Source organism: Xiphophorus hellerii, chromosome 2 (assembly GCF_003331165.1).
Source record: "Xiphophorus hellerii strain 12219 chromosome 2, Xiphophorus_hellerii-4.1, whole genome shotgun sequence".
NCBI classification, from domain to species: domain Eukaryota; kingdom Metazoa; phylum Chordata; class Actinopteri; order Cyprinodontiformes; family Poeciliidae; genus Xiphophorus; species Xiphophorus hellerii.
Window position 1 is genome coordinate 23,348,098 of NC_045673.1, and position 26,550 is coordinate 23,374,647.

The following is a 26,550-nucleotide window of genomic DNA, read 5'->3' on the forward strand; positions in this document are numbered from 1 at the left end:
TGGCTATTATTAGAACAAAGACAAGACTCACTAAGTGATATCTTGACATATTTCAAGTTTTTCGCTACATTAAAACTGATCACCAAATGAAAGCAGCAAATGAAAACCTAAAATTCAGTTTCTCATTAAATTTGAATATAATATTAGACCAAAAACCACTTTTATTTCCAGAAGTGTCTGTGCAACACAGGCACGAGCCAAAAAATTAAAAGCCGCAAATACCTGAAACTCCCTCCAAAAAATGTAGAATTGCCTATTTTAATATTTTAACCAATAAATCTGTCTTTAAGCTCTCACTACAGCTACAGACGATGCCTGCAAACTCTTGAATGGACTTTGATTCATAATCCTCTCAAGGATGCTTTCTTCCCTGTTGATTGTGTATCTTTTTCCTAATATACTTTTTCCTTCCACTTAACTATCCAATGATATGCTTGGATGCAGAACTCGGAACCACCAGCAACTCTGTATGAAAACTTAAAAGAAACAAAAGCACTGTGTTTAATCTACAGAATGAGTTTTTATTATGGAAATAAACTTCATAATAAAATGACAATTTCTTTTCAGACTCACATGTAGGTACATACTATTTTCATCCATGTTCGCCTAGTCCATTAGCATGGCAAAAAATATACCTGCAGACTGTTCCAGCCTTCCCACACTGAGATGATTATACGTTAGTAAATTACAGGTAGCTTTATAGATCCTTCAGCCTCACACAGTGTCTTAAGAAGGCACACAAAAGTGGCAAGTTTAGTCTCAAAACTTGGATTAAGACTTGCTTCAACACTCAAAGTCTCGATCAGAAGTGATGGCTAAAGAGGCAGAGGGTAGGTGCTTCATCCCCGGCCAGTCTAGTCCACATGTCGACGTGTTCTTAGCAACACTGGTAAATCTCCCAGTTTCCCCTGATGTATAAGTGCGTCTGTGATAGAAGAAGTGCTTTATGTAAGACAGGAAGAAAAAAATAAATAAAAAACACGGCATAAATGTGTATGAATGTGGCTTGTGTTTTAAAGCACTTTGCGTGGTCAATAATACTATCAGAGTGCTACATAAATACAGTGCATTTCCCATTTCGCTTCGCTGTAATGACTTCCTGTTGTGATTTAGGTGATTAATGGAATTTAGCACGTCCAACGTCTGCTTCCTCTTTTTGCTTTCTTATAAGGTGGAGTTTTTCTTCTTCTTTTTAATCAAGAAAAAACTGTATATTTATTCTTTTACAACTTGTGTACCGCATCTGTTTGTTTGCTAACAAACCACTGAATGTTTTGGGTGCGTAGACAGTCGCCTTTACCTCGTAGTTACCCAAATTGATCCCTTCAAAACTGATACTGGTCTCGTAGCCCACTGGGATCAGAACTGGATCTGGATTCTCAAACTGAGGACACGCCGATCCCTGAAAACATATCAGAGCAAGTCAGACACACCCACTTTTAATGATCTGCATTTCAAACATGCAAGCCACTTAACAGATGCCCTCATCTGCAGCAACAGATAAGTTTATCGCTGGAACATCTGCCGACTTGTAAATTGATATCTTCCACACTCAGTGTTTGTCATGGACGATGTTGGCGGCTGATTGAAGGATTTGCGTTTTTTATTAATTTTCAGGAAGGCTCTGAACAGTCAGTTGCTGCGTCACAATTGATGAATAGATACACGGTCTTACAAAAGTGTTCATGCCCCCTGCACCTCTCACGTTTCATCAAATCTTAATGCATTTTAGTGGAATTGCATTTTACAGAAATACAAGATAGGGGACAAATATAAAGTGGAAAGAAAATGATGCATAATTTTACATTTTTGATTCTAAAAGGTAATTTCAAAATTGTCTTATCCCTCTGAATAAATATCCTTTTGATGCAATGGCAAGTCTATTAGAGTGTGGCTCTGTCTGCTTTGCATCTACAGACTGATGTTTTACCCATTCGTCTTTGCAACAGAGTTCAGGTTCGGTCCAATTAAAGGGAAATAATAACAGCAAATTTCAACTCCCATGTTGATTTTGTCTGGACTTTGGAGTCATTCCAACACATTAAAATGTTTCATCCAAACCATTCCATTGCAGATCTGGTTGTATGTCCTGGGTTGCACCACAAATTTGGCCAATCACAAATCTTTTTCAAAAAATAACTTGACCTGTCGATTCCAATTTTGGCCAGTATCAATTTTTTTTTTCTGAAAGTTCACTAAACATAGTGACGGAAACCCTACGTTTGCAACAGTTGGGTGACTATTATTAACTGCATGCGTGCAAACATAGCCTAAATCAAATGCACACCACACTTTTCAGGGGAAAAAAATGCAGAAAAAAACCTCTCTTTAGTGTAGATATGTGGCATAAGATCCTAATAAAATGCATTGACGTCTGTGGTTCTATTGTGGCAAAATGTAAAACAGACACAAGATCTCTTCGCTTAACATACCAACACACTGTTAGTGACAGAAAACATCGACTCATCTCTTTACTGAGACTGACCTTACGGTGTCCAATGATACCTGGGCCCAGTGTGCTGTCATCTTTGTCACTACATGTGTGATGACGCGTATTCCACTGGCAGCCCCACGGACTTGTCACGCATGCCATGCACCTAAAAGACATGGCAATATCAAATGTCAGAGAATTCTGACAAGCATATGCACAAACAAAAGGCTGTAAAGAACAAATTTTTTTTTAAAAAACATGCAAACTCATCAGAGGCCGTCCGGCACAGAAATCTATGCAGCTGACATTGAAATGGATTTCTGCAACTTCACATAAGCAAAGCTCGTTCATCACAAATGCCTCCGTGTGAAAGAAATGAAGAAAAAATATGGGTGGGGGTGTGAGGAGGTGCTGTGGGGGGGACTGGTGTGATCGACTTACATTTTTTGATTAATGAAAAGGGAACACAGGCAATTTCCTCGGTTTGGTAATAAAGGCACAGAAAAATGCGAGAGGTGCATTCAAAGCCGCCATGCATCACAATTTACAAACAGAGCCTTGATCTCTCATCTATTCATGCGTGGTGATAAATTTACATCAAGGTTGTCAAGGCGATGCTGTGTTCAGTGTCACTGTGCATTTTGGTGAGTGACAGAGCAGAACTGATAGGTAACAATCTCACTCACGGCGTGTTTTCTGATTTCCTCACAGTGGCTGCACAGTTGTAGAACTTGAACTCCCTCTCAGCCAGCTCCACGGTCTCGTTGACGAAAATCCTCACTGAGACGGCCACAAAATCTAAGGAGAGTGCAAAACTGTTAAGTATTTTGTAAAGATAAGCCAGGCAGGGAAAGCACAAATGCTATGTGTGCTCATCAAGACCAGAGAAACGATTCATTCAGTAAATATCTGTTCAATGATTCCAAAACTGTTTACAAATCATGACCCAATCTATAACTTTTTGCGCTGATTTTCTTGGCTGGCAACTTTTTATCTCTTTTGAAAGTGACCACAAATAAGATAATGCCAACATTTTGCAGGTAATGGTTATATCATAAAAGCCAAATTACAGAATTAAACAAACACTGACGGAACAGAATTAGCTGAAGTGGAGAGGTAAATTGTTTGGCCCAAGTGTTCGCACACTTTACACTTTTATATTACAGATCAATGCAAAGCAGCTCATTAATTATTTCAACAATTTTAGAAAGACGAGTGGAAATAAAACAACCCAAAGACGCCTCATTTGCATCTAAACAGAAGCCGTCTAACAGACACAAAACACACACATGAAATAGGAATTTGTGATCAGATGAGACTAAAATTTAGCCTTCAAGCCTATTTTCAAAACTCTCTCCATCTAAAACTAACATCCACACATGGTGGTGGCAGCATCACGCTGGAGGAAGATGGAAAACCTGCTGGAGGCTGCAAAATACTGCAGACTGAGGTAGAGGTTAGGCTGCAGCATGACAACATGCCTTATGGGCGATATTAATTTATTATCATGATAATTTGTGGTACTATTGTGATAACAACAAGAGCTATTTATTACTTCTTTTTTAGGCAGCTGTAGGGCCGCGACTGCATGACAACAGTCATAGCTCCACAAACACAAACGCTGCTCTTGAAAAACATTTCTATTTATAAAAGACACTATTCACTAGAAAAGTGTGATTTCTATCACTAAGCTCCGCGCAGTCACTGAATTTATTCATATTTATTTATTGTCTCATTGAACAGGCAGTTTGGGGAGGAGAGTTAAACAGCATTATTTAGAATTTATCGCAAAAGCGATAAGAAATTTACCAAAATAAATGATAAACATGTCCATTACTAATCAAATTAAACAAACCTTGAACAATTTTACAAAAAAAAAGAGCAAAGGTGTCATTCTCTTCAATGCTAATGAAGTCATGAACCTGCCTTTCTAAACGTGGAGCTTTAATTATTATGAAATGTGGTACTTCAAAGTATTTACTCTGGTACAATAAATAGAGATGAATATAAATGCATGCCAAATTTTCTGGATACATATTTAAAAAGCCATGTCACTTCAATATTGGGTGTTTTTTTTTTACATTTGCTCACCATATGGGATATCAATACTATATATTGAAAATTACAGCAACAATGTGGAAAAACTTGAAAGCTTTTTGCGAGGCACCTTAAGGAAATCGGATTGGTCATGAAAAGGAAGGGCCAGACCTTGATTCTCGGGAGTTTTGGGGATGTCCGAAGGCTGCGGCAGATCACAGGAAACCTGGCTGGAGTCCAGCATGATGCCTTCACTCTGGAACGATCCAACATTACACTTCAGACGGTCAGAGGGTCCGATAGAAGGGAGTGAGGGGATGTTGATCTGGATCTGGTTGGGAAAAAAAGAAAAAAAAAATACACACACAGAGAACATAAAACCAATTGATTCTTGCTAAAATCAATGTTGTTCATCACATGCTTTGATTAAAAAAAAGAGGAAAGACTTGAGTTAATTTCTCTGCTCTGTTAATGATACAAACACCTCTGAAACAGAAGTCAGAAAACAAGAAACAATTTCCTTTTGAAAGACAGGAGATTGATTGAGAGCAAGAAAGGAGGAGACAAGCTTTTGATGGAAATTCCAGTGAGTCAGAAAGGGAGGGACAGAAAAATAGAAAGCAAAAGGAATGAGAAAAAACATTTTAGAAGCAAAGCACATAAGAGGGGCTCTCAATCTTCACAGTGAAAGGCCCAATCAGCCAGCCTGGTTATTAATAAGAAAGTTTGGAGCTTTCTGGATGGATCAATACAGAACAGGAAGACCCAGAGTCTATGGTCGCTGACTCAGAGTAAACGGTTTATAGCTCAGATCATAGACATTAGTTTAGCATGCTCTGGAAGCCAGCAAGAGAGAAAAAACACAAAACAAGACCAGAGCAAATTAGAGGAACTGTGTGTACCTTGTCGGTTTTTTTGTTGGAAAGGTTCGGCGGGTAGAAGGATAAAATCTTGAGACATTGCTGCCCGGGGCTCCACAGCCAGCCGTTCCTCTCCTCTGCCCGGCGGCACTCGGACCTCCTGGTGCACCTACAAATGAAGGATGAACAACCGCCATCAGCATCTGCTCCACATCCCGTAAACATTCCCAACGCCACAGACTCCCGCAGAATCTCAATGGGCTTTGTGAATAACAGTTCGACACCAAAGTGACCTAAAAAAAACAACATGTTCTTAAAACAAACTTTCATAAGCACAAAGTCAGAATCTTGGCAGTGGAAAAATACACTTTAATTTTAAAGGTAAATTATTTCAGGGATAATGAACTTAAGTACTTTTTGAGGGAAAACAACTTTAAGCAAAATAAGTAATTTTATTTTCTGACTCAACTAGCTAGACTTTTTCTAAAATAAACAACTGTTTATCTCTTCAACTAATGACCAAAATACACATTTGATAATAAAGGTAATACTAACTTCCTAAAGAAAGTTCCCTACCATATCCCTGTGAAACATGACACATTCACACCTTTTTTTTTTTTTTTTACTTTTCAGACCTTGATAAATATAGTCTGATCAGAGTAAATTGCAGTCTGGCTTCGCTGCATGAAGCTGACAAACAGCTTTAATTTCTTACGGTTCCATGGACAACACAAGACTGAATATAAACACTAAGGGGTAATAAATGTGTCTGCAATAAAACACACCGAACAAATACCCCACTGTGTTATACAGATGGAATAGCATTCGCGGGTGTTTGCATTCGTGTGTTTTTGTGCATACGCGCATGTCTCTGCGACAGAGATTCTCACCTGCCCTCCAGGACACACCAGCCACAGTAAGGATCCCTCAGCTCCACGCATGATTTGCAGTCTGTCTTTTGGAGGCACGTCTGCACCGGCACCTTGGTGATCTTGAGAATTACAAAACAGAGTACGATCAAACAGTGCCGAACGAGGCGTTCGGCTAGAAGCGCCTAACTGGTTTTCTGGAGGAGTGCTCCTGTCACAGCACATGGTCATGTACAATTACTGAAACAATTTACTCGGCGCATTCAGTAAATGTTTACTGTATCGGGCTAATAGAAAGTAACTACCTATGTAATTACCCTATGCACTTCCATTAGACGCCACGTTCTGCTGTCAGTATTCTTCAAACAAAGTGCCTGCACGAGTCCCTAAATGTATCTGAAATAGCCTCTCTGGTTTTAGGGGAAAGCTGCACAGATTTTTTCTTTCTTTATCCCAGCCCTGATACAATTATTTAGCACTATGAGCGTCTTCCAGGAGAAACGGTCTAAAAATATTTTTCATGTTTTGAAAGGATTCACATCTCGCCTATCTGTAAGAAAGTTGGCACTCAACTCTGCTTTTGACTGAGCTTGGCAGAGATGCGAACGCTCGCCGCTTCCAACGCAGCTGAACATCGTGTCATTCAAACCTGTTTTGATCAAGTACAAGTCACCCTTTTAACCCTGCGTCTCTCTGCTGTTAGACTGGCTCAAAACAACAGAACGAAGGGAAAAATCAAAGTTGGGTTCAGTTTTCAGTCTTCTGTCTACATATGGCGCAGTTGTTTTTGTCAAAATACAAAAGCGTTTGAGATTTAAATTCAGCTGTATGCCAACTAAGAACATATCTGTATATATTCACTTATATACAAAGTGGGTTTGTATTCAACCTGGGGCTCTCGCATCAGGATTTTTAAAATTTTGTTTAGTAGTAAAAATTATCTGTGTATAAAATCAGTGTAATGTTACTAATAGATTAACAGTCGATTCTGACTTAAAAAACAAAATGTAATTGGTGAGATTTACAACTGAACAAGTTATATTTGTATTAAAACACACGGTTGAGACAAAAAGCTGCAAAAAAGGAAAAAAAATCAATGTCTGGGTGAGATTTTCTATCAAAATAAAAGAAAAATGTCTCTTCAATAACCAGATTATTCCATTTGTACTGCAACAATAGAACCTTAGCAAGTATTTTTGGTCTAATTTTTAGTGGAAATATATTTGTACACTTGAAATAAGACAAAACTAACTTGCAGGTGACTTTTCAGCAAGATATAGGAGCTTGTTTTAAGTTAATAATTCCTTAACATTGGTGAAAAGGTATTTGTTATAAAAGTACTAGTGATAAGTGAAACAATCTGCCAGTGGAACAAGACATTTTAACTTACAATATGGGAAAAAGTCTTGATCCACTGACAGATTATTTCACTTATAAATAGTGAAACTTGCATAATAAAAATTTACTTTTTATTATGCAATATTCAAAATGGAATTGTATTTGGCTTTAAGCGCTGCCTTGAAGCAACACACTTCCTCTCTGCTGCTCACCTGCATGAATACGTTGCGCTCCACCTGCCTGACGTACCTTTTTCTCTGTGGTGATGTAGAGGTGGCTGTGAGGGAGGTCAAAGAAGAGGTTCTTGTTGACCTTCTCCCCGAGGTTGTCACCAGGAACCTTACCGTACTCATCCGCTGCCGCTGTGAGATGTACCTGGACAAATAAGAAAAAATAAATAAATAGAGAGCAACGCTGTCAGACATGAGCTTCGTCATTAACCTGACAGAAGCTCCCTCTGGGCAAAAGGTTAAAGAAAATGAAAAGCTGAGAGAAGAAACAGATGAAATAACAGCACCTTGAAGACCTCTCCCTTGTTGTTGCCCAAGAAAGCAATGGTGTGATCGTTCTCCACGGCAACAGCCACAGCGGTCAGAAGGCTTTTAGAGGTCCACGCTGCACTGGCCGTTAAGGCAAATTTTGGCCTGCTCGCCAGAGGGGATGGCAAAAAGTCTGCACCACACTTGAAGGTTTCCAACAAGTCTTTCTGTGAAAGGTAAACAATTGTACAAAGATGACTTATTATTTTTTCTTTTTTCCCCCTCAACATTATGAAATTATATAACTGACTGCAAATAAAACCACTTGTTGATACTAATTACACTGCTCACATGTGTAAAGGGATTACTTTTTATAGTCACAACCTACTTTTTCAATTTGAAATGCAGTTTTAACTTGTTACATTATATGCTTCATCCAAAAAGACACATTATTCTGCTTGGGTTGCTTATGTGTCAAATTTAGACTTTTAAAGACAAACTCATTCTTTCTCATCCATTCTTTGCACAATAGGCCCGACATTTCAAGTAGTTTATAAGACAGCAGAATTAATTCAGCATGACAGAAAAAATGAACTGACACACTAAAGAAAAAAATAGAACATTAATTTAAATGTAGAAAACTTTGCATTTGATTGGGAACAACTTCTGATGTGATTTTGATCCTCTTTGACAAATAAGAAAAAAAAAGGAGTGTTTTCAGTTGTACATTTTAAAATCCTTTCAGCCTCCAGCACCCTGAAAGGAGAAACACTTATAGATTATGGATGAATGGATGGACATTTTAAATTAGTAAGGATGCTTAAATGTGCAATTTGTGCTGAATATTGAGCATTTTGCTTACAGGTGACTAATTCATGTAATATGCACTTTGTTGTTTTCAGGGTTTCCGGAGGTTTCACCAACTCAAATTTAAGACCCTTATGAATTTAACTTAAGACCTACAGTATAACTCCACAAAAATGCACAAACTTCATCCAGCCAGCATGTGATAAATTTGCATTGGCCCATGATAGATACAAAAAAGCTAGCCAGCTAGCCAGGAAGTAGCAGTGGCTAGTTAGCGGTAGCTTCAACCGTCTCTAGTCACAGAACGTAATGAAGATGTATGAGTGAGACTCAAACTTTTGGTCTCAGAAAAATTCCACCAGAAAAACAAAAGAAAAAAAATAATATGAGGTTAAATAGTCCTGTCTCGACAAAATTTAAGACCTGGGAATAACAGAAAGGCCAACTTACTTTAAAAAACAAGAAATTTAAGATATTTTAAGGCCTTAATTTTATGCCTGGGCCATATTTTGGAATGACTCGGGTCTAATGGAGTTATGTCAAAGCAGCTAGAGATCAGAGGACAGATGAGGAACCTCAAAGACCTGGAACTAAGACTTGTATAGTCAAATATATCAGTGGAGACATGCAAAATTTTGCCAATGATTATCAGCTGGGTTTGATTGCTCAAATAAAAATAAAGGCTTTTCCACTATACCAAGGCTATGTGAGAATGTTAATTTTCTATGTAACATTATTTGCTAAATGTCACATGGGAGGTGAATGTGTCATTTTTTGTCAAAAACAAAATTTTTTTGGTCACTGAAAGTTACTAAAATGGCCTGTACTTGTGAAGCGCCTTATCAAATCCAGAGGAGCCCACAGCACCTCACACTACATTCAGTCATTCACACACATATTCACACTAATCTAAACCTGTTAGGGCTATAAATATCTCTGGCCGTATCGTCTACCTGACACAAGTTTTATTAATGTTAATGTACAGTATCTGACTAGGAAAGCTTTTCAAATGCCTACCATCGATAGAATGTGTGCAGAGAATTTTTTTTTTTAAAGTATTCAAAAGTTGTTTTTACTGATAAAATATGCATTTTATATATAGAAGACAGAGATCTATTAAATATGTTGCGCTTATAGAGAACTCACCCCAATGTTAGATGTGCAAAATTCTCCAGCTTTTGAAGAGTAGGGGATGTAAACAGCAGGTACCCCTGAAATCTTCCCGTTGTCACTGTAACAAGCGCTGATTATGTCCACCAGCCTCTCATTGATGGAGTTCATGGGATACATGCACAGCGCTGATTCACCGTCGAGGTCATCCGAACTTGCCACCATGAAGAGGACTTTATGCCACGGGCTTACCTTCCCGTACACAGTGGACTCAGTCATGGCCCGCGCCAGTTCTTTTCCAGGAGAAGCCACAAAAGCCGCCTGGACTTTGTTGTATTGATTTTCTGCTCCACATTTCAGCTGAAGCTCTGTGTAGGAGTAGTAATGCTGGTCGTCTTCGCAGAGACGGGACACGAAGGTCAGGTTTTTGGTATCCACACCATCAGTTCGAGACAAGAGAAAATATATGTGACCGTCCTCTCTGAAGGCGTGCCTGAAATCATGAGAGTACTTTATATTAAATGGCGGCTGTATCGTAGAAGCCTCAATGATGGTCTCAAACACGACCCATTCCTTGTATTCATCGAGGATTCGCGTGCTGATGAGTTTTGAACTGTCAGAGTTTCTGTAGTCCTTCCCCACAACAAACACGTTGAAAGTTTTGTCATCTTTTTTGTAGTAAGACATGACTCCCACCACGTTGACATTATCCTCTACGTTAGCAACGTAAGTCCTCTCTCCTTTACTGTCACAGTAGTAAATCTCCTGCTCCACGTTGGACAGGTTGAGGAGGGAGCAGATGCCTCGATAGCGACTGCCACAGGCTATAAGTGACTGATTAGATGGATGGATTAGCAGAAGCTTGTTGAGATTGGGCATTGGCTTCGTGTTCTGGCAGGCTGACGCTGGCGGTGTGCAGGTAGGCGAGTCATCTTTGGGGCCCGTCTCGGCACGGGCCTGCAGCTTGAGGGAAGGGCCGAGCTGGTAGATGGAGTTGTTAGCTCCCAGATAAATACGGCCCGTCTGGGGGTCTTGAACCACATTATTAATGGTGGTCTCGGAGTTGAAAACCGGGTGGGGGGCGTTGCTGCTCTCCTCCTGGGCTTGTGATATTGATCGGCATAAGAGGACGAGAAGAAGGGAGACCCAGCTTGCCATCTCTGTTGGGAACAGGAAAGGAGAAAATGCTTCATTATTAATGAAGTTAAATGCATACAGCAGTGCACTCTAAAGGCCACAAACACTGGAGCTCAACAGAATTTGAGTGGTTAACATGACCCCGACACAATAGTGCATATAAACCAAGAATTTATGTTAAGGTCAGGAACGTTTCTAATCACATTTTAACTCTCTATGTCATGACTTTTTTATTTTTGGAAAGAAAAAATGTCTTTGGGAGCTTGGTGGTCCTTGACTACATACCAATCATAAAATCGGACCCACCCAGCTCCCAGAACCACATCTGGGTTTGTTGCCTCAGGGCCTGTAGGGAGTCTAAAGGTTTTCTACAGTGATTATGAAAAGTGGTATAAAAATCGAACGTATGCAAGAAAAAAAATTTTTTTTTGACAAATAATAAATCAGACATGGTTCCAACTTACCAACTAACATTCAAAAATGAATGTTAGATTTGAACATTTATACACTTGAACAAATCACTAAGAGGAGCAGCACCCTTTAAACACCGTTAAAGCATTTCAAGACGATGCCAACAGACATTTATAATGTAGCGTAAAAAGTGCCATGACAAATTGTACCCAGGTTTTCAGATTTTCCACTCTGCCATCTCAGTTTTGACAGCGATATCAACTATTTATCCAATGTGATTCCATGATTACGCCAAAAGAATTGGTATGGGAGCCTCTGGTATTAAAAATGCCCACACACAATCATATCCAGTGGCTACATTAGCATTGCTTCATCTGGTGAAGCAATTTTTGAACTATGACCCCATGACATGAAAGCGCTGTAAGCTTGGCAACCATGTCTACGTCTTAGGGTCTTTATTTTGGTGTGAACTATTAAGCCTGAGCTGACCTGTGGTGATGATGCAAATTTTATCCAAGTTCACTTTATCCAGGTTTTAATGGATGGAGACAATGGGGCAGAAAATAAAATATTTTTTTTTTGTTTGTTTTACTTATCCACTCAGAACATTCTTACATTTTAGGCTTTTTGACCATTTTCCGGTCAAAATCTAACATAATAACCCTGAACTGGCTAATTAAACACTGAAAAATGTTTGAAACACAGTTTGATATTTATTAAGCTTTTATTCTAGTTATGAATACAATGGCATTGAGCATCTCTGCTGCATTTGGGTCTGAAAACAAACTGGAATTCAAGGGGTGAAACAAATCTATAAACACACTAATCAAATCTGGTAAAAAAAAAAATATATATTTAAAGCATATCTTTTTATTTGAGAAATGTTTAACAAAAAATTGAGAACCTGTCCATCTTTTCATCTTGTGAGCTGCATGTATCACTACTCCTCCAGGTTATGCACAAAATTGGCTATTGCATCAGCAACACTAACAGTGAATTGTGACTCATAATTTCAAACATATCAAGGTATTTCTGGAGTTCAGCTATTGGGGTAAAACCTTTTTTTTTTTTTAAACTGCCTCCAGCTAAGACCATGTGCAGTGTAGGTGTTTGTGTGTGACTCAGATCTGTGTTCCAGTTATAAAAAGGCCATTCTATTTTGGATTTAACTGACTTAATATCAAAAACGATCACTGTTCTGCTCAGATGGGGGGTAAATAAAGACTGAGGCCAAGAACAAGGTTTATTTAAAGTTCTTGGCTTTCACCCAGTTTGATTTGCACTTTGTCCCCCCTCAACACACAAACACCTCCGAAAACAATGTGCTGAGGAAGAACGGCGTTTTGTCTCAGGAAAACATGATCACACAATATCATCGCGGCGTACAGACAGCATCATGTACCAGGACACAGCAGGTGCCTGCGGAGCCTTCGCTCACTGCTGTTTGCCCAAGCTGTGGCAAATATGGAACTGCAGGTGGTTTTGCAGCAGCTATTGCCCACACAACAAATGTGTGTCTGCGACTGAATGCAGTTTCGAGCTTTCACACTCTGTAGTAGCCTCCTTTCTTATTTCACCTTGCCAGTCAAATCCACAGGCACACCCAGTCAAATGAAAGCCCCCCGATGAAACTTGCCAGAGCTGTGTTTTATTGCCTTAACCTGCCGTTGTTTACTCCACTAAGTGGGGAGACCACTGATTAGAAACTTGACTGAAGAGGGGCGGGGGAAGCACGTTCATTTCACCAGAAACACTCATTTGCATTTAAGTGCCCACAAATCGATTCAATGATTTTATTTTACTTTGGAGTTACTGCCACAATCTTTCTTCCCACCTTGGCCAATCTCACTGCATAAATGCAGTTCATTTCGCAGATTAAAATATTTCCATTAAAATTGAAATGGTGCAGTAAAATCCCTGTCTTTGTTTATTCGGGACAGGTCGAGAAAAGTGTGTGGTTGTTTGTTTCTTACAGCTTTAATTAAAAAGAAAGGGGCAGTCGGTGTTCTGTCAAAGAGCTTTCTTGAGGTTACACGCATGCTGCAGTGGGAGGAAAAAGAAGAAAAAAACAAGTGAACAATAATTTCATTTCAAAGTAACAAAAATTCAATTTCAAAGACATTTCTAGTAGCAATTATGAGCCTGTCTCAGTTTGAAGAGATGCCAAGAAAACTTTAATGTTCAGGTTTTCAAGGAAACACCACAAAAACTGCAAGAGCTGCAAAACAGCCTTGCTGCCACAAATTGTCGGGGGGAAAAATAAGCAAAACGTAGCCACATAGTACCGACAAGGAGATGTGTCATATAGGAAATTATTAAAAACAGAGATCTTAAAAAAATAACCTTAAAATGCCTGCAGAATTAAATGAAAATGTCTGTAAGCTGCTCTTAGCGTAATAACGTTTGCTTTTAAAGGCAAGTAAGTGCAGATTCAAATCACATTTGGCAATGCTTTCGGTTATTTTAATGCATTTTCTTACAACCCACCGGTCTTCCACAACAAGCTGATATTTAAGCTGCTTTCATAAGAGCAATGCATGTATCCTGCCGTGCCATAAGACATTTAATAGAGTAGACCTCAACATGCAATGTGCAACAAGTTTTGTTTAAAACTGGAAAGCACTCATTAGCGATCGAAATAGACATAAACCTGACAGTTAAATTTAGCTTCTTGAAAAATTGATTGGTACACGTGGCTACAAACTAAAATTTTTATAATTTTTCTGATTAGTGAGCACAACACAAGTACGGGCAAATACTTCATGCCAAGAACATGTTCCAGTGAGGAATTTCTTGCTTTGGGAATGCTCGCATCTCTCAACTCTAAGAGAAGCTAAAATATTTAAGATCTGACCTCTAATCATTTTGTCCGTTCTGAAAAAGCTTTTAGAGTCAGATTCCTCACACGCGCAGTGTGATATCGCCTCTTCTTCTACTACAAATAATTAACTGTACACAGCAGAAAGTACAGAAACAATGCTGCTGGTTATGTCATCTTCATCGCCATTCTTGTACAGAAATCTGAATCACCCTCGACCAGTTATTGGAGAGATTGTCAAAGATTGAAAGAAAAATAGATTGAAACTTGAAAGAGATCGACCAATATTAAACTGGCCTTTATAAGACAACAAAATGTTTGCCAAATAATTTTGACTGGAAATCAATAAGGAGGAAAAGGCATCGGGCAAAACCACCAACCTTGGACCAATGAATTTAAATTGTTGTGAAAATCTATAGGACAAAGACACAGAGCCACATAAAAATACTCCAGACGACAAAAGGGAAGACAAATGAAGGAAAATTGACTACAATAAGAAAGAAAATCAGGACTGAGACAAATTAATTAGCAGGATACCATACTGAAAAGTCCAGACTTTGAGAATGTTTGTGTCTAATAAAACTTCAGCTACAAAAAACAAATTAAAAGTTAATCTGAACTAACTGTTATAAACAGAAAAAAATTAGGTTGTTCAAAGCCACTAATTATTTTTTGTCCATGAACAAACCACCCAGGTGTCCCTGTTGCTCAACCTGGTCACTATTCATCCACACACGCACACCCCCACACACACAGAAAACCACACACACATTTCCATAAACCCACTTGTGTTTTCATCAGCTTAATTCTGAATATGAGATTTATAGAGGGTTTAAAGAGCCGAGGACAGACCGCTGCGTAATAGGGGTGGTGCAGGTGAATTAGGACCCATTTCTCTTCAGACTAGCCCACGTCTCTTTTCTCCACATATTTGAAAGCTTTGATGAGGGAGCGTGGCAACTGGGCATATCATTCAACACGTGGCCATTCAAGATAAATAAATAGCTGTTAAATTTAGCAGGGCCTTGTGCCACATCAGCCTCCTGCTAATGGTGTCTTCAAATGGTCTGGAATAAATATAATGAAACACATCAGGCGCTAATAAAGGTGGCACATATGAAAAATGTCATCTTATGAAAAAAAAAGAAGTTGTTGCTGAATCCTGCAAACCTCACGGGGGTGTTCAACTGACCCTGAATAAGGCATCTGATCCAATTTATCTTTGCATTACACAACATTCAAAAGAACATATTGAATAGGCAAAACTCTTAATTAAAAAGACAGTTATCTTCCAACTAAATGGGTATTTAACAATGGATCATCCCCCAGATTAGGTTCAGAGTAAATGGATCCTGTCCTCTTAAAACATGCAAACCCAAATTAAGGAGAATTGGTCAGTTTAATGATGCACAATGTAGTTAAAGAACCTCAAGAATAAGTTGCTAATTTCATTATGTTTGGGTTTTTGAATCCATACATTCCTACTAGACCTCCTTAATGTCTTTGCAGTTATCTTTGTCTTGCCTTACGAATACCTAAACAAACACTAAAGATGCATCAACAAAAAGGTTTTGGTCAGAATTGGACGATTTTCAGCTTGACCTACAAATGAAGAGCAGCTGAACTAAAACAAATGAACACATCAGAGGTCTCACTTAAAAAGGTGGCGTACACACACGAAATGTGACCTGAAAGTGAAGTATGTCACTTTCCAAGAAAAGTTGTGAATTTATAAAAAACAAACTTGATGGGAGAATATGTAGTTTCTTACCGAAACTCTGGCCAAAATTAATTCTAGCTTTTGGAGTCAAGAAAAACTGGTGACGGAAAAACTGAAGCAGCCCGGTTCCTGAGATATTTAATTTCACTCCTTAATCAAAACCACAACTGTAGAAAAATAGCTGCCAAATTAAATATTATATTAAAGTCCATGCAACATTTCAAAGTTTTCTCACAATCACATTCCACTGGGCTTGTGTTTGTTTCTTTTTTTTTTGTCACACCACTACTGTTGGAAAAAATTATATTTTTTCAACTCCACTGCGCTCACATCGATTTCTGCCTCGGTGAAATTCTGTTTCTCGACTTTTTTCTCCATGGGTGCCATCGTTGACCATAAAACAGAACTGATCCGCTCGTGTAAATACGTTGCGGTTTTTGCCATGTGCCATATAAAACATAATCAATCAAGTAATTCAAACTACTTGTTGTTAAATGCAACCTTATTGTGAAAGTTTAGTGAAGAAATGCTTTAACCTCCTTGAGATCATTAATGCATCAGGGAATATGGCGGAGCTCCCTTCTCCGAAGCAAGATTTAAAAACACATTTTTATGAATGTCGGCTTAATTGCTGCACAGCAGGCTAGATGTACAATTTAGGTACTGCCACATAATCTCCATAGTCTGGGTGTTAATACCACCATTTTGTCAAATGGGCTCAGACACCATGCGCCAGCTGTTCCTGTGTGTGAGCTGTGGTGTACCAGCTGTGGTAATATTTGATGGAAAGAGCGTTACGAAAGTGGGACAACTACAACACCACGTAGACTCGCATCTTAAGTAGCAGTTTCTGTTGACTTCCTGCTCACTGGTAAATCATTGCAGGCACAGTGCCTTTTTGACCTCAACGGGGTTCCATAGTTTGTTCTTTGAAACAGCCACACAATCCCACGGTTTTTTATTATGTATTTACATCATATACAGTCCTGTAAGTTCACTCGTACACCGATAAGCATATTCGGATGCAACCTGGGGCTGCAGAGGTTGCCCAAGGACACTAAGACATGACTACTTTACCAATGAGCTACAGTTGCCTAAGGCAACAAAATTCCTTGGTTGGGCAAAGGATATAATGATGGTTTGTGTTAAAATATGCAATTTCTTAGGGTTAATGTAGCATACACAACAGGATATCCAATGATTTACAAAGCAGCAGATCATGTCTGGACAAACAGACTGTGTGCAATAACCAGAGATGCACAGAAAAATCGGCTCAGACTGACTGACGCTTTACAGAGTGTTGGGAACTCAAAAGTTCAATATTTTCTCTTCAGTGAATGCAGCATGCACAAGTGCTATCATGCTGCAATAAAATCTGTAGTGTGAGAGCTGTTACAATGGGAAGAAAACTATGCTTGTCATTTTTAATACTGAGTTAAACAGCCAAGTTAGAGAAAGAACCATTTGCTGCTGACGCATATTATTGGTTGCTCTTTTGCAGCTGCATCAGAAAGCGAAGCTAATGCTGGTAATCTTGCTTGCAATTTTATACTTTAGCAGTTTTGCCACAGGAAGTTAATTTGTTCCAACAGTGAGGCAGTTTTGAGTACTGACTCCAGCAAATAATAAGACTGAACATAAGGCAGAAAAAGTTTGGCTGTTTTACTCTTGAACTGCTAGAGGTAGTGTAAAATGTTTAATTTCGACTGACTGAGGCCCAGTTAGACAGCGACTTCTCTCTCACGCACATGATGTAAAGTCACCTCTGCTCCAATACTATGATTAGTTTTCACAGGAAACGAGCTAGAACTCTTTTAGAAATGGGGTTGTTAGAATGGCCAAATACTAAAGATCAAAAATCCACCACTAATGTCTCTGGTATGCCTCTGCTTGTAACTGTTCCAATCCTTTGGACTGATTTCTGATGGATCCAGGAAAATTTCGTAATACATGTAGCCGTGAGCAGAGCTTTTTAAGTCTGAACTTGCCAGGCCAACTGAGCAGCCAACAAAAAAATGCATGACTTAAGGTGGTGTATAAATAAAATTTGTAAGACTTAAAATCTTACAAATGACCTCAATAGACTTAGGTCATTTGGTTGTACCTCAAGCTTATTAATTTGGATACAAGGAAGATAAGTCTTGCAAGAAGGGAACTACCTTACTACTACTACTTTAGGAAACTACTTACAGACTTGCACAAGGCTTATGAAAGTATGTCGCTTTGTTGGCTTGCCAAGTTCTACACACACCTTTTGTTGACATACATAGCACAATTTCTTTTAGTCACTTGCCACAAGTTGAGGCTAGTCTAGACAAGAGAGGCAGCTCTCAGCAGAGGAAATGACAGATAATTGAAAAATTGTAGGTGTATACGCAACACGCACACAACCTCACACAGGCTTTGAACCGCATGTTCACACATCCATCCGTGCACCGTCTCAGGCTGAAGTGCTGACGAAGTAATCCCCCTCTGACCACACAGAGACACTCTTCTCCTCAAACTGCCATGCTGCGTTTCTTTGACACAGTGGCACTAAAACCCAACATGGAAGCCCTCATGCCTGTCGTCCAATCCTCTCGCCATGAAGCAAACATGCCAACGTTGGCTGGGAGAGTGAGCCAAAGATCATAAAGGATAAAGCTTCGAAGGGGGAGACTCAGTTGTGACTCCATCATCTGCACAAACTGCTTTAGACTGCTGACCTGGCAAGTATTAGCCTGACACGAGTGCTGCTCTTGCGCGCTAAAACAGATACGGAAAGGAAACGGATGTAATGGCTAAATAACAGACGCGCCACACTGAAAACATAATAGGATATATCATTCCATGATGGGATCATTCATATTCAGCACTTATAAAGATGAGCTGGTTTCAACAGATTCCAGCTCCGACAGGGATGTGCTGGGTATCTTTATAATCAAAGCGCTTTCACTGATGTAAAAAGAGAAAAGAGGGAGTGCAATTAAATTACTGGCCGGTCCCCAGAGGTTTCCGTTTTGTGCAGAGAGGGATGAACAGGGAGGTCTCCGAGGATTTAGACATTATGCCTTGGAAAAATATTAATAGTCCTTCAACTTCAACATGTTGGCATGCAACATTATAAAGTTTCAGTGCATTTAATGTGATTTGATGTGCAAAAATTCAACAATCCAGAAAGAAAACCTGCTGAAGGGAGCAACATCCGGGTGTTGCCTTCCAACAGGGCAACATATCTTAAAATACAGCCACAGATACACAGTCATCTACTAGAACAACCAAGTCAAAGTTCAGATCTAGATCTAATTGAGAGTTTGGGCAAAAACCTAACAATACATGTTCTCAAAAACTCTTCATCTAACCTGACTGAGCTAAAGATATTTTGCAAAGAATGGGTAAAACCTGCAATGTCCAAATGTGCCAAGCTAGTTGAGATGTGGGTTGCATCATATTAGAAAATCACGCAATAGTTATGTCATTAGTAAACAGACTTTTTCATGTGCATCTCTGTGACCTTAATGGTGTAATTGATGTCATCCATAGGCACTGACTGCAGCCAGACTGTCCAACAAGCAGAACATCTTATTGGCCTGCAATAATATAGCCTGGTAAAAACCAGCCCCTTGTTCTACACTTTGCGCCGTGCAGAGGGTTTGGACCCTCGTCTTTTGAGAAATGACTGATTCCTCAAGGCGTGGACTCTGTGGAAGTTTTAACTTTAACTGCACAAACATTTGTCCGTGGTGTGTGCCTGTGCTGTAAACAACCATCCTCCACCGTGAAGAGAGAAGTGCCGAACCGAATGAGGCCGCTGTTAGTGTTAATTCAATATTTGGAAGAGCGGCCAACATGGACTGAATGGCTTTGTTCACTTCCTTCGCTGCCATTGCTAAAACTATAGCCAGACTGAAATTTTAAAACAGCGCAAGAAATTGACGTCATCATTCAAAACATCTCCTGTTCGCCAATCGACTCAGTTGAAATTCTACAGGAGAAATCCAGCTCAATGGGAGAAAGTCCAGCAGAGCCGTGAAAGAAATTAGAATCTAGCGGAAGTGTAGGAAGGCAATGGTGAGGCTAAAAATAATATAGAAGAAATTAGAAAACAATTGCTGCATAGAAACAGTCTTTTGCCACACCAATATTGTGAAAAGGGTATGTTCATGAGATACTGCACAGCAGCAGCAAGAGAGATGCACCAATTTTTTTTATTTAATTTGGTTTTGACAGAATTATAAATACTTTTCCAAAGCAATGTATGATGGCACTTTTTTGCAAACCAGCTTTTCCCATTTTTCCTACACAGTGTAAGTTTATGAACAAGGTAGACAGAGCTCAAGAGGGGTCTGGAGCTATGACAACAAACTGGGAAAATGGGCGTGTCCGTCTTTTATTTCCCTGCCACTACCAGTAGGACGGGCAGAACAAGACGCATTGTTAAAGACGAGACACACGAAAAGGGAGACTATGGAGAGCATTTTCTTTATCTGCACGTCTTTTATTCGCCCTTTTAAAAAAAAAAAAAGAAAAATTTTGACATGCAGACACTCTTGTCCAATCCTTACAGCGATGTTTCACAAGTTGCAACAGGGAGGCTGGCGTGACGATGGCAATCCAATTTCCATATGAACAATTACCCTGCCGTCAGGGCTGGCAGTTCATTTATTTCAATTTGACTGACTGGGAGAAGCTCGCTCACTAAAGCAGGCAGCCAGGCCATTGTATTCAGGGCACCAAGCAGAGGCGGGGGTTTGATGAGCCCGGTCCATTTCAGAGGGATCCAGCTGCTCTGGCCTAAATATGCTAACATCTTTAAAGTTGGCCCGTGACCCAAAGAGTGTGTGGATCGCGCCACGTTACTTTTTTTAGCCTGTGTGTCCCAAATTTACTGAGTATTTACTTTGTCTCTGTGTCCTCTTATGTGTGTTGTGTCTGCTGTGATGTATGACCACGAGTCAGGAAGGTGTGAGCCCAACATGTGCACACACGCACACCATCCGTTTAGGCACAGCACTTTTCCTCATTAAGGCTGATAGACTGTTTGTGTGTCTGTTTACTGCTCCGTCACCATTTTTAAGGCTCGTGCTATCTCCCCTCTGCCAGCTGGACACTTGAGCAGCAAAAGCACAAAACCACAGGCTCAGACACACAAACCACTCGAGCCACACATGCATTTAAAATGCGCTTTGTGTGCACCGCTGCGCACGCACGCAGAAATTTCGGTGCCTGAATTTTTCCAGCCACATAGTTTTCTCAGCAGTCTCTTGTAATCTTTTCAATCTCTGTTTGTCTTTCAGACAAACACGCGAATGCAACCTCTGTCTGTCTGGGCAGATTCGGTTAATCTCCCGTCGCTAAACCACCTGCACCCCTCCTCCCTCCGACGGCGTCTCCCCAGCTGGATGCTGCAGCTCTCCAGTGGTGTAGAGTGGCTGTTCGCTGTGTGGACACAGCTGGCCGACGTGGGGAACCTGATTAAATGGCCCAGCCTGGCAGAGGAGAGCTACTTTCAGGAGCCAATACATCCTCGGCCCGACATAGCCGCCGCGTCCAGACGGTTGCCGTAATACACACAAACAGTTGTCGGAGGCGGCCATGCATGCACAAGCTCATTTCCTTGACTCACTCAGTGATCTCCATGTGGAAAAACCAACTCTGGAGCAGCATATGAAAACTGTCACTCATGCCAAGACTCCGGTTAGACATATTTTCACTATCAATCAACCCCTTCATTTATTTTTTTTTTGATGCATGCATTAATTTTTTTTTAGTTCACAAAATGTCAAGCTTGCAATGTTTTGTTTGATGAATGACTTAAACCTCTGATTAGCAAAATACATGTCTATTAATTCTCTGTCTATCCACTAATCAAATCGTCAACTAATGCTTTCACCCTGAGCTCAATTTGACACAAGACTGATGGCTACAGGCTATTTCGTTTTCCACTTCCTCATATTAGAGTTTAAAAAAAAAGGAAAAGGGGGAAAACAGGTAATAACTCAGTGTCTTGCTAAAGGGCATTTCAGCAAGTTGGAAGTTCCCTCTCGCACACAGAAACTGAAACTGTGAGCTTCAACCGGCCGGAAGGCAGCTCCCTTAATCCACACACCAGCCTGAGGTGAAGCCCTGCTCATCACCCTGCTCTTACACACTGCACACTCATGTTCCAACTCTCATGCAGTGACAATTAAGAAGTCAAGCCGGCAGACTGACTGCTGGGAAGGAATCCATTACACACCTTATTGGTTATAATGATTTCACTTCACGAGCATAAACGCCAATGAGCCATGAAGGTATCTTGTAATGTGGTTTAGTCTCAGTGGCCAGCTTTCCTTTGGTTCCAAGGGGAATACTGATCTCATGGTGACGGATTGCTCGCCTCCTCTCCAGCAGATATTTACATGAAGCCTATGCAACGCTCGGCATTAAGATACAACTGCTCTGTCTTTTTAGTGGCTCTGACTTGAAGGGGATTCGGTAATACGGCTGTTTGCTTTCCTTCCAAGCATAGCATGAGATGAGCAAAATGAATCTTGTGTCAGCACACAGCTGGAGTCACTGTGTGTAATGTAAGAGAATATATACAGTAATCTGGCAAATGCTTTCAAATGGGTCGCAAACAAATCCTCTGCCACTACCAGTATTATAAATACTTTTCCAAAGTATTTATAATACTGGCAGTATTATATCGGCTGTCTCCTCCACTGGCTGTGTTTTTTTTTTGTTTTTTTTTGTTTTTTATTGAATTTTCTCTTTTTTGACATAACAAATTTACACACAACAAACTTAACATTATAACATGTACTTATACACTCTTGCATTCACTCCCACACTCACCCTTCAAACCTGCATTTGTTTGGTTCCAAAAATATCAAAAATCTTTTAGATTAACTTAGAGAAAAAAGAAAGAAAAATAACAGAACAATATATGAATAGAAACTGTAGACAAGACAGCCATTAATAAGTTCCACCTTCAGTCCCTATGGTCTTCATATATGGCTCCCAGAGAGTCTCAAAATCCCGTTGTTTACCCTTGGCGATGTATGTTAGCTTTTCCAGTCCGAGCGAATTTGCAATTTCCTTCTTCCAGAGTCCCAGGGAGGGTGCATCCATGCCTCTCCAGCAAAATGCTATAGATCTTCTGGCTTGAAGAAGTCCATAGTCTATCAATTTAGTTTTCCTCTGTGATTGTTTAAATTCCACTGGGTATATTCCTAGCACACAGATTTTAACCTCTAATGGGACTTTTACCTTAATCACTGGCTGTGTTTTGAAGTTTTGACGATAAGCTTGATTAAAAACAATGCAAAACCTCTAAATATAAACTTGGGCTTTATCATATGTGGAAAATCTTCAATAGCCACATTGCTGCTGAAGATGGTGATACGTTTACGCGAATGCATGTTCGTACATTGAGGGTGGGCATAAAGAAGCATTTTACAAATGGTGCGATTCTCAAGAGCAGTATTTTGTTTGTATGGCTATGAATGCTGCGTCATGCAGTCATAGCCAGGCAGTTTTGTAAAACAGTAGTCATAAATAGATCTTATTGTCACTTTTATTGTTACCACAATACTAGCACAGAATATTGCGATAATACTTTAAGTATATATCGCCCACCCATATCATACATACAGACATCAATGTTACTTACAAACCATCATTATCACATGCATATCCAAAGACGTACAGTAAATAAACAGTATGAAAAGTGCATAAAATATCTATAAATCAATTGCAATGCTGATAATTCACTCACATTTTCCAGGCATTTTTTTTTTTTTTACCATAATGCAATGCTCCCACCGCTTTCTGTGAGCCTTTAGCACCAAACCATTAAAGATAGAGGGCAGTTAGAGTCCATCTATCTGACCAAATCAATATGCAGAGCGTGAACGTCTGACACTTGAAATATAATACCCCCACCAAATGCTGCACACAAGCAGTCTGTTGCAAATGAAATACTGCACACACTGATATTGCAATGAGCATTGCAATTCGATAAATTGTGCAGCTCTAATATAAACACATTTGAATGCATTTTATTCTCTACACATAGGAGCTTGAACAATAGGGAGAAACTTTGTGTAGCAAAAGAATCTGAGTCTTATAAATTTATAAATGTTGTTCATTTATATATTATCATTTTTGCCCCCTCTCTCCTTTGTTACAGATACTGCGATCCAACTCACAGAACACATGCTGAGTTACCCATATTGCATTTCTCCTTGCTTTTCCTCTGTACGCCATGATGCAATCTGGCGGCGGTGGAGATGGGTTGATGTTCAGAGCCATCAAAATCGCGTCTGCAGTGAGGGGCCCGGGGGATGCAAACTCTTTATGCAGCATTCCCCAAAACAAAGATGCTGTCTCATGCTCCACAACTCTGCAAAATAATCTTATGGCACTTCTCCAAACATTCTGAAGCACAGACACATCCGGGTGTCTTTACATTTATATTTAATTGCAAGCCTGGAAATTTTGCTGTGAGGGCTAGACGAACATGTGGCATGCAAGTGCCACCAAAAATTGGTACGCATTGCTTTCTGTCATGAAACAAGAGGAAAATGCCTACCTTAAGTCCTAAATGAGGTGATAAAAACACAACATCAAAATGTCTCCAATAATGTAGAGCAGGATTGTTTTTAAAAACAATCATTCATAAGACATTACTTTAGTAAGAGTTACAGGTGGTGTTCCTTTAGTTTCTAAACATACATCATCTAAGACTAAAATATCTCCAAACAATGAACTTGTCTTCCTATAACAGAGCAAAACTTTGCTTTCTTTTAGCCTGCTGACCTCCACTGTGGCACAACAGGTGGAGAAGGAGCAGCATTGCATTAAACTGCTTTATTTAACTGGAAGTAACTGAAAACCCACAACTCTGACATTTTGTGGCATTTTACTGTAAGTACTTTAAAGCACAGGGAAGATAACACTGAAAATGTGAGCAGTTTGGAAACTTTAATGCCTTAAAACCTTAGTATGTGTATTTGGAGACTTTTCTGGTAGAGGACGCATGCCGACTGGTCAGCTGTCTCCATTTTGCCCTGTGGTGTTTAATGTCCCTGAATTTGACAGTCGCATGATGGGCTGTGAAAACGGATTGCTTTTGTTTTATAGAAAGTAGCTGGTATTTTAAATTCAGGCAGATTTCAGATGGAGCCATTTAAAATTACCCTATGAAATGATCTGTGTTTTATTAGGGATCTGCTGCTTCCCCTCTCTGAGGTTTGTGACTGTTGTAAAAGGCTGATTAACATAATGTAGTAAATTTCAGCTAGAGAAACCCAATCCGATAACTAATTCCAATAAATGCCATTATCGAAAAACTGTTTCCTAGTTCCCAACTCACACACACACACAGGTTTCAATCTGAACATAATAATTATGTAGAGTTTGACAAAACATAAAGTTCCAAGACTGAGCCGCATATAAGGAGACTTTGCTCTGCCAACAACAGTAGGCTATAATCCAAACAATTACCACTTCCAACTCTCTTCTGCATGCAACCATGCTGCTTGTAACTTTTATGGAGGCAAGTTCAGATACAGGCAGCACTGATATCATAACTGAAAAATCATTATGAGTCAATCATTCCCAGTATGCTACTAGAAGAAAAAAAAGAAGATTTTAATAGCTAATTAATTTTTTTCCCTCTATCAGGTCCAGCTTCTCGTGACAGACTGGCACATGGAAAACTTCCAGTAATGAGTTGCTGTCTAACAAAGATAAACTCCTGTTGTGTGCGAAAGGCAACTTCGGACAATGGCCGAACCTGATAGTGCGGACGTCGTATGTGGGAAAGCAGCTTATGACAACAAAACAATGGAGAAAGTTGGCTGTGTATGGTCACTTCCATTTGCCAAGAAATATTTCTATCAGGCAAGCCTTCCTGGTCGTGTCTTGGTTTTGGTGTATGCAGTATAGTCAAGTATTTGTGTACTTAAAGGAGTACTGGAGCTTTAGCAGGGTGCTCTGTTGCCTCCCTGGGCATGTTTGTAATACTCTGGTCATCTTTAAAAAAAGGATTAAAACCAAATATTCACATATATCCAAACCAATGTCTACAGGTTTTGTAAATCGTGAACTTTTTCGAGTTTTGTCCCTCTACGACCTCCAACTTCATGTGTTGTATTTAGATTTATGCGATAGAAAAACAACAGTGCATAGTTATCAACTAAAATGATGCCAGGTTTACAATTTTATAAATATATATACGTATATATATATACTGTATATATAGACACACTTCCATAGATGTCTTAATCCCCCTTTAATCATCTGCAACAAAATAAAATCTAGTGTATGAATTGAGATGTTCTAAGAAAGCCTCAAAGGTTTGCGAGAGAACATTACTTAAAGACTAAGGTACATACAGACAGATTGAGGATAAAATTGTGGATCAGTTAAAGGAAAGTTAGGTAAGGTTATGATTATCTGAGCCATTTTTAATCTCTTATCTGAAAATGTACAGAGTATGCCAAAGCACCAAGACATGGCTGTCCATGTAAACCGACAAGCCAGATAATGAGAACATTAATCAGAGAA

At 39.6% G+C, this 26,550-nt stretch overlaps 1 protein-coding gene across 4 annotated transcripts in view; it reads right to left on the bottom strand.

Annotated features, from left to right (window-relative positions):
* The window catches only part of plxnb2b (plexin b2b), a 155,158-nt gene that overhangs the window by 38,269 nt on the left and 90,339 nt on the right, over window positions 1–26,550 (bottom strand). For all 4 annotated transcript variants that reach the window (XM_032589018.1, XM_032589002.1, XM_032589010.1 and 1 more), the window contains 9 exons: window positions 9,968–11,091; window positions 8,053–8,241; window positions 7,785–7,910; window positions 6,219–6,319; window positions 5,371–5,497; window positions 4,640–4,799; window positions 3,118–3,229; window positions 2,486–2,597; window positions 1,301–1,402 (listed from right to left, as the gene is read on the bottom strand). In XM_032589018.1, coding sequence (XP_032444909.1) covers window positions 1,301–1,402; window positions 2,486–2,597; window positions 3,118–3,229; window positions 4,640–4,799; window positions 5,371–5,497; window positions 6,219–6,319; window positions 7,785–7,910; window positions 8,053–8,241; window positions 9,968–11,089 — 2,151 coding nt within the window. In that variant the 5' untranslated portion in view covers window positions 11,090–11,091. The remainder of the gene's footprint in view (window positions 1–1,300; window positions 1,403–2,485; window positions 2,598–3,117; window positions 3,230–4,639; window positions 4,800–5,370; window positions 5,498–6,218; window positions 6,320–7,784; window positions 7,911–8,052; window positions 8,242–9,967; window positions 11,092–26,550) is intronic.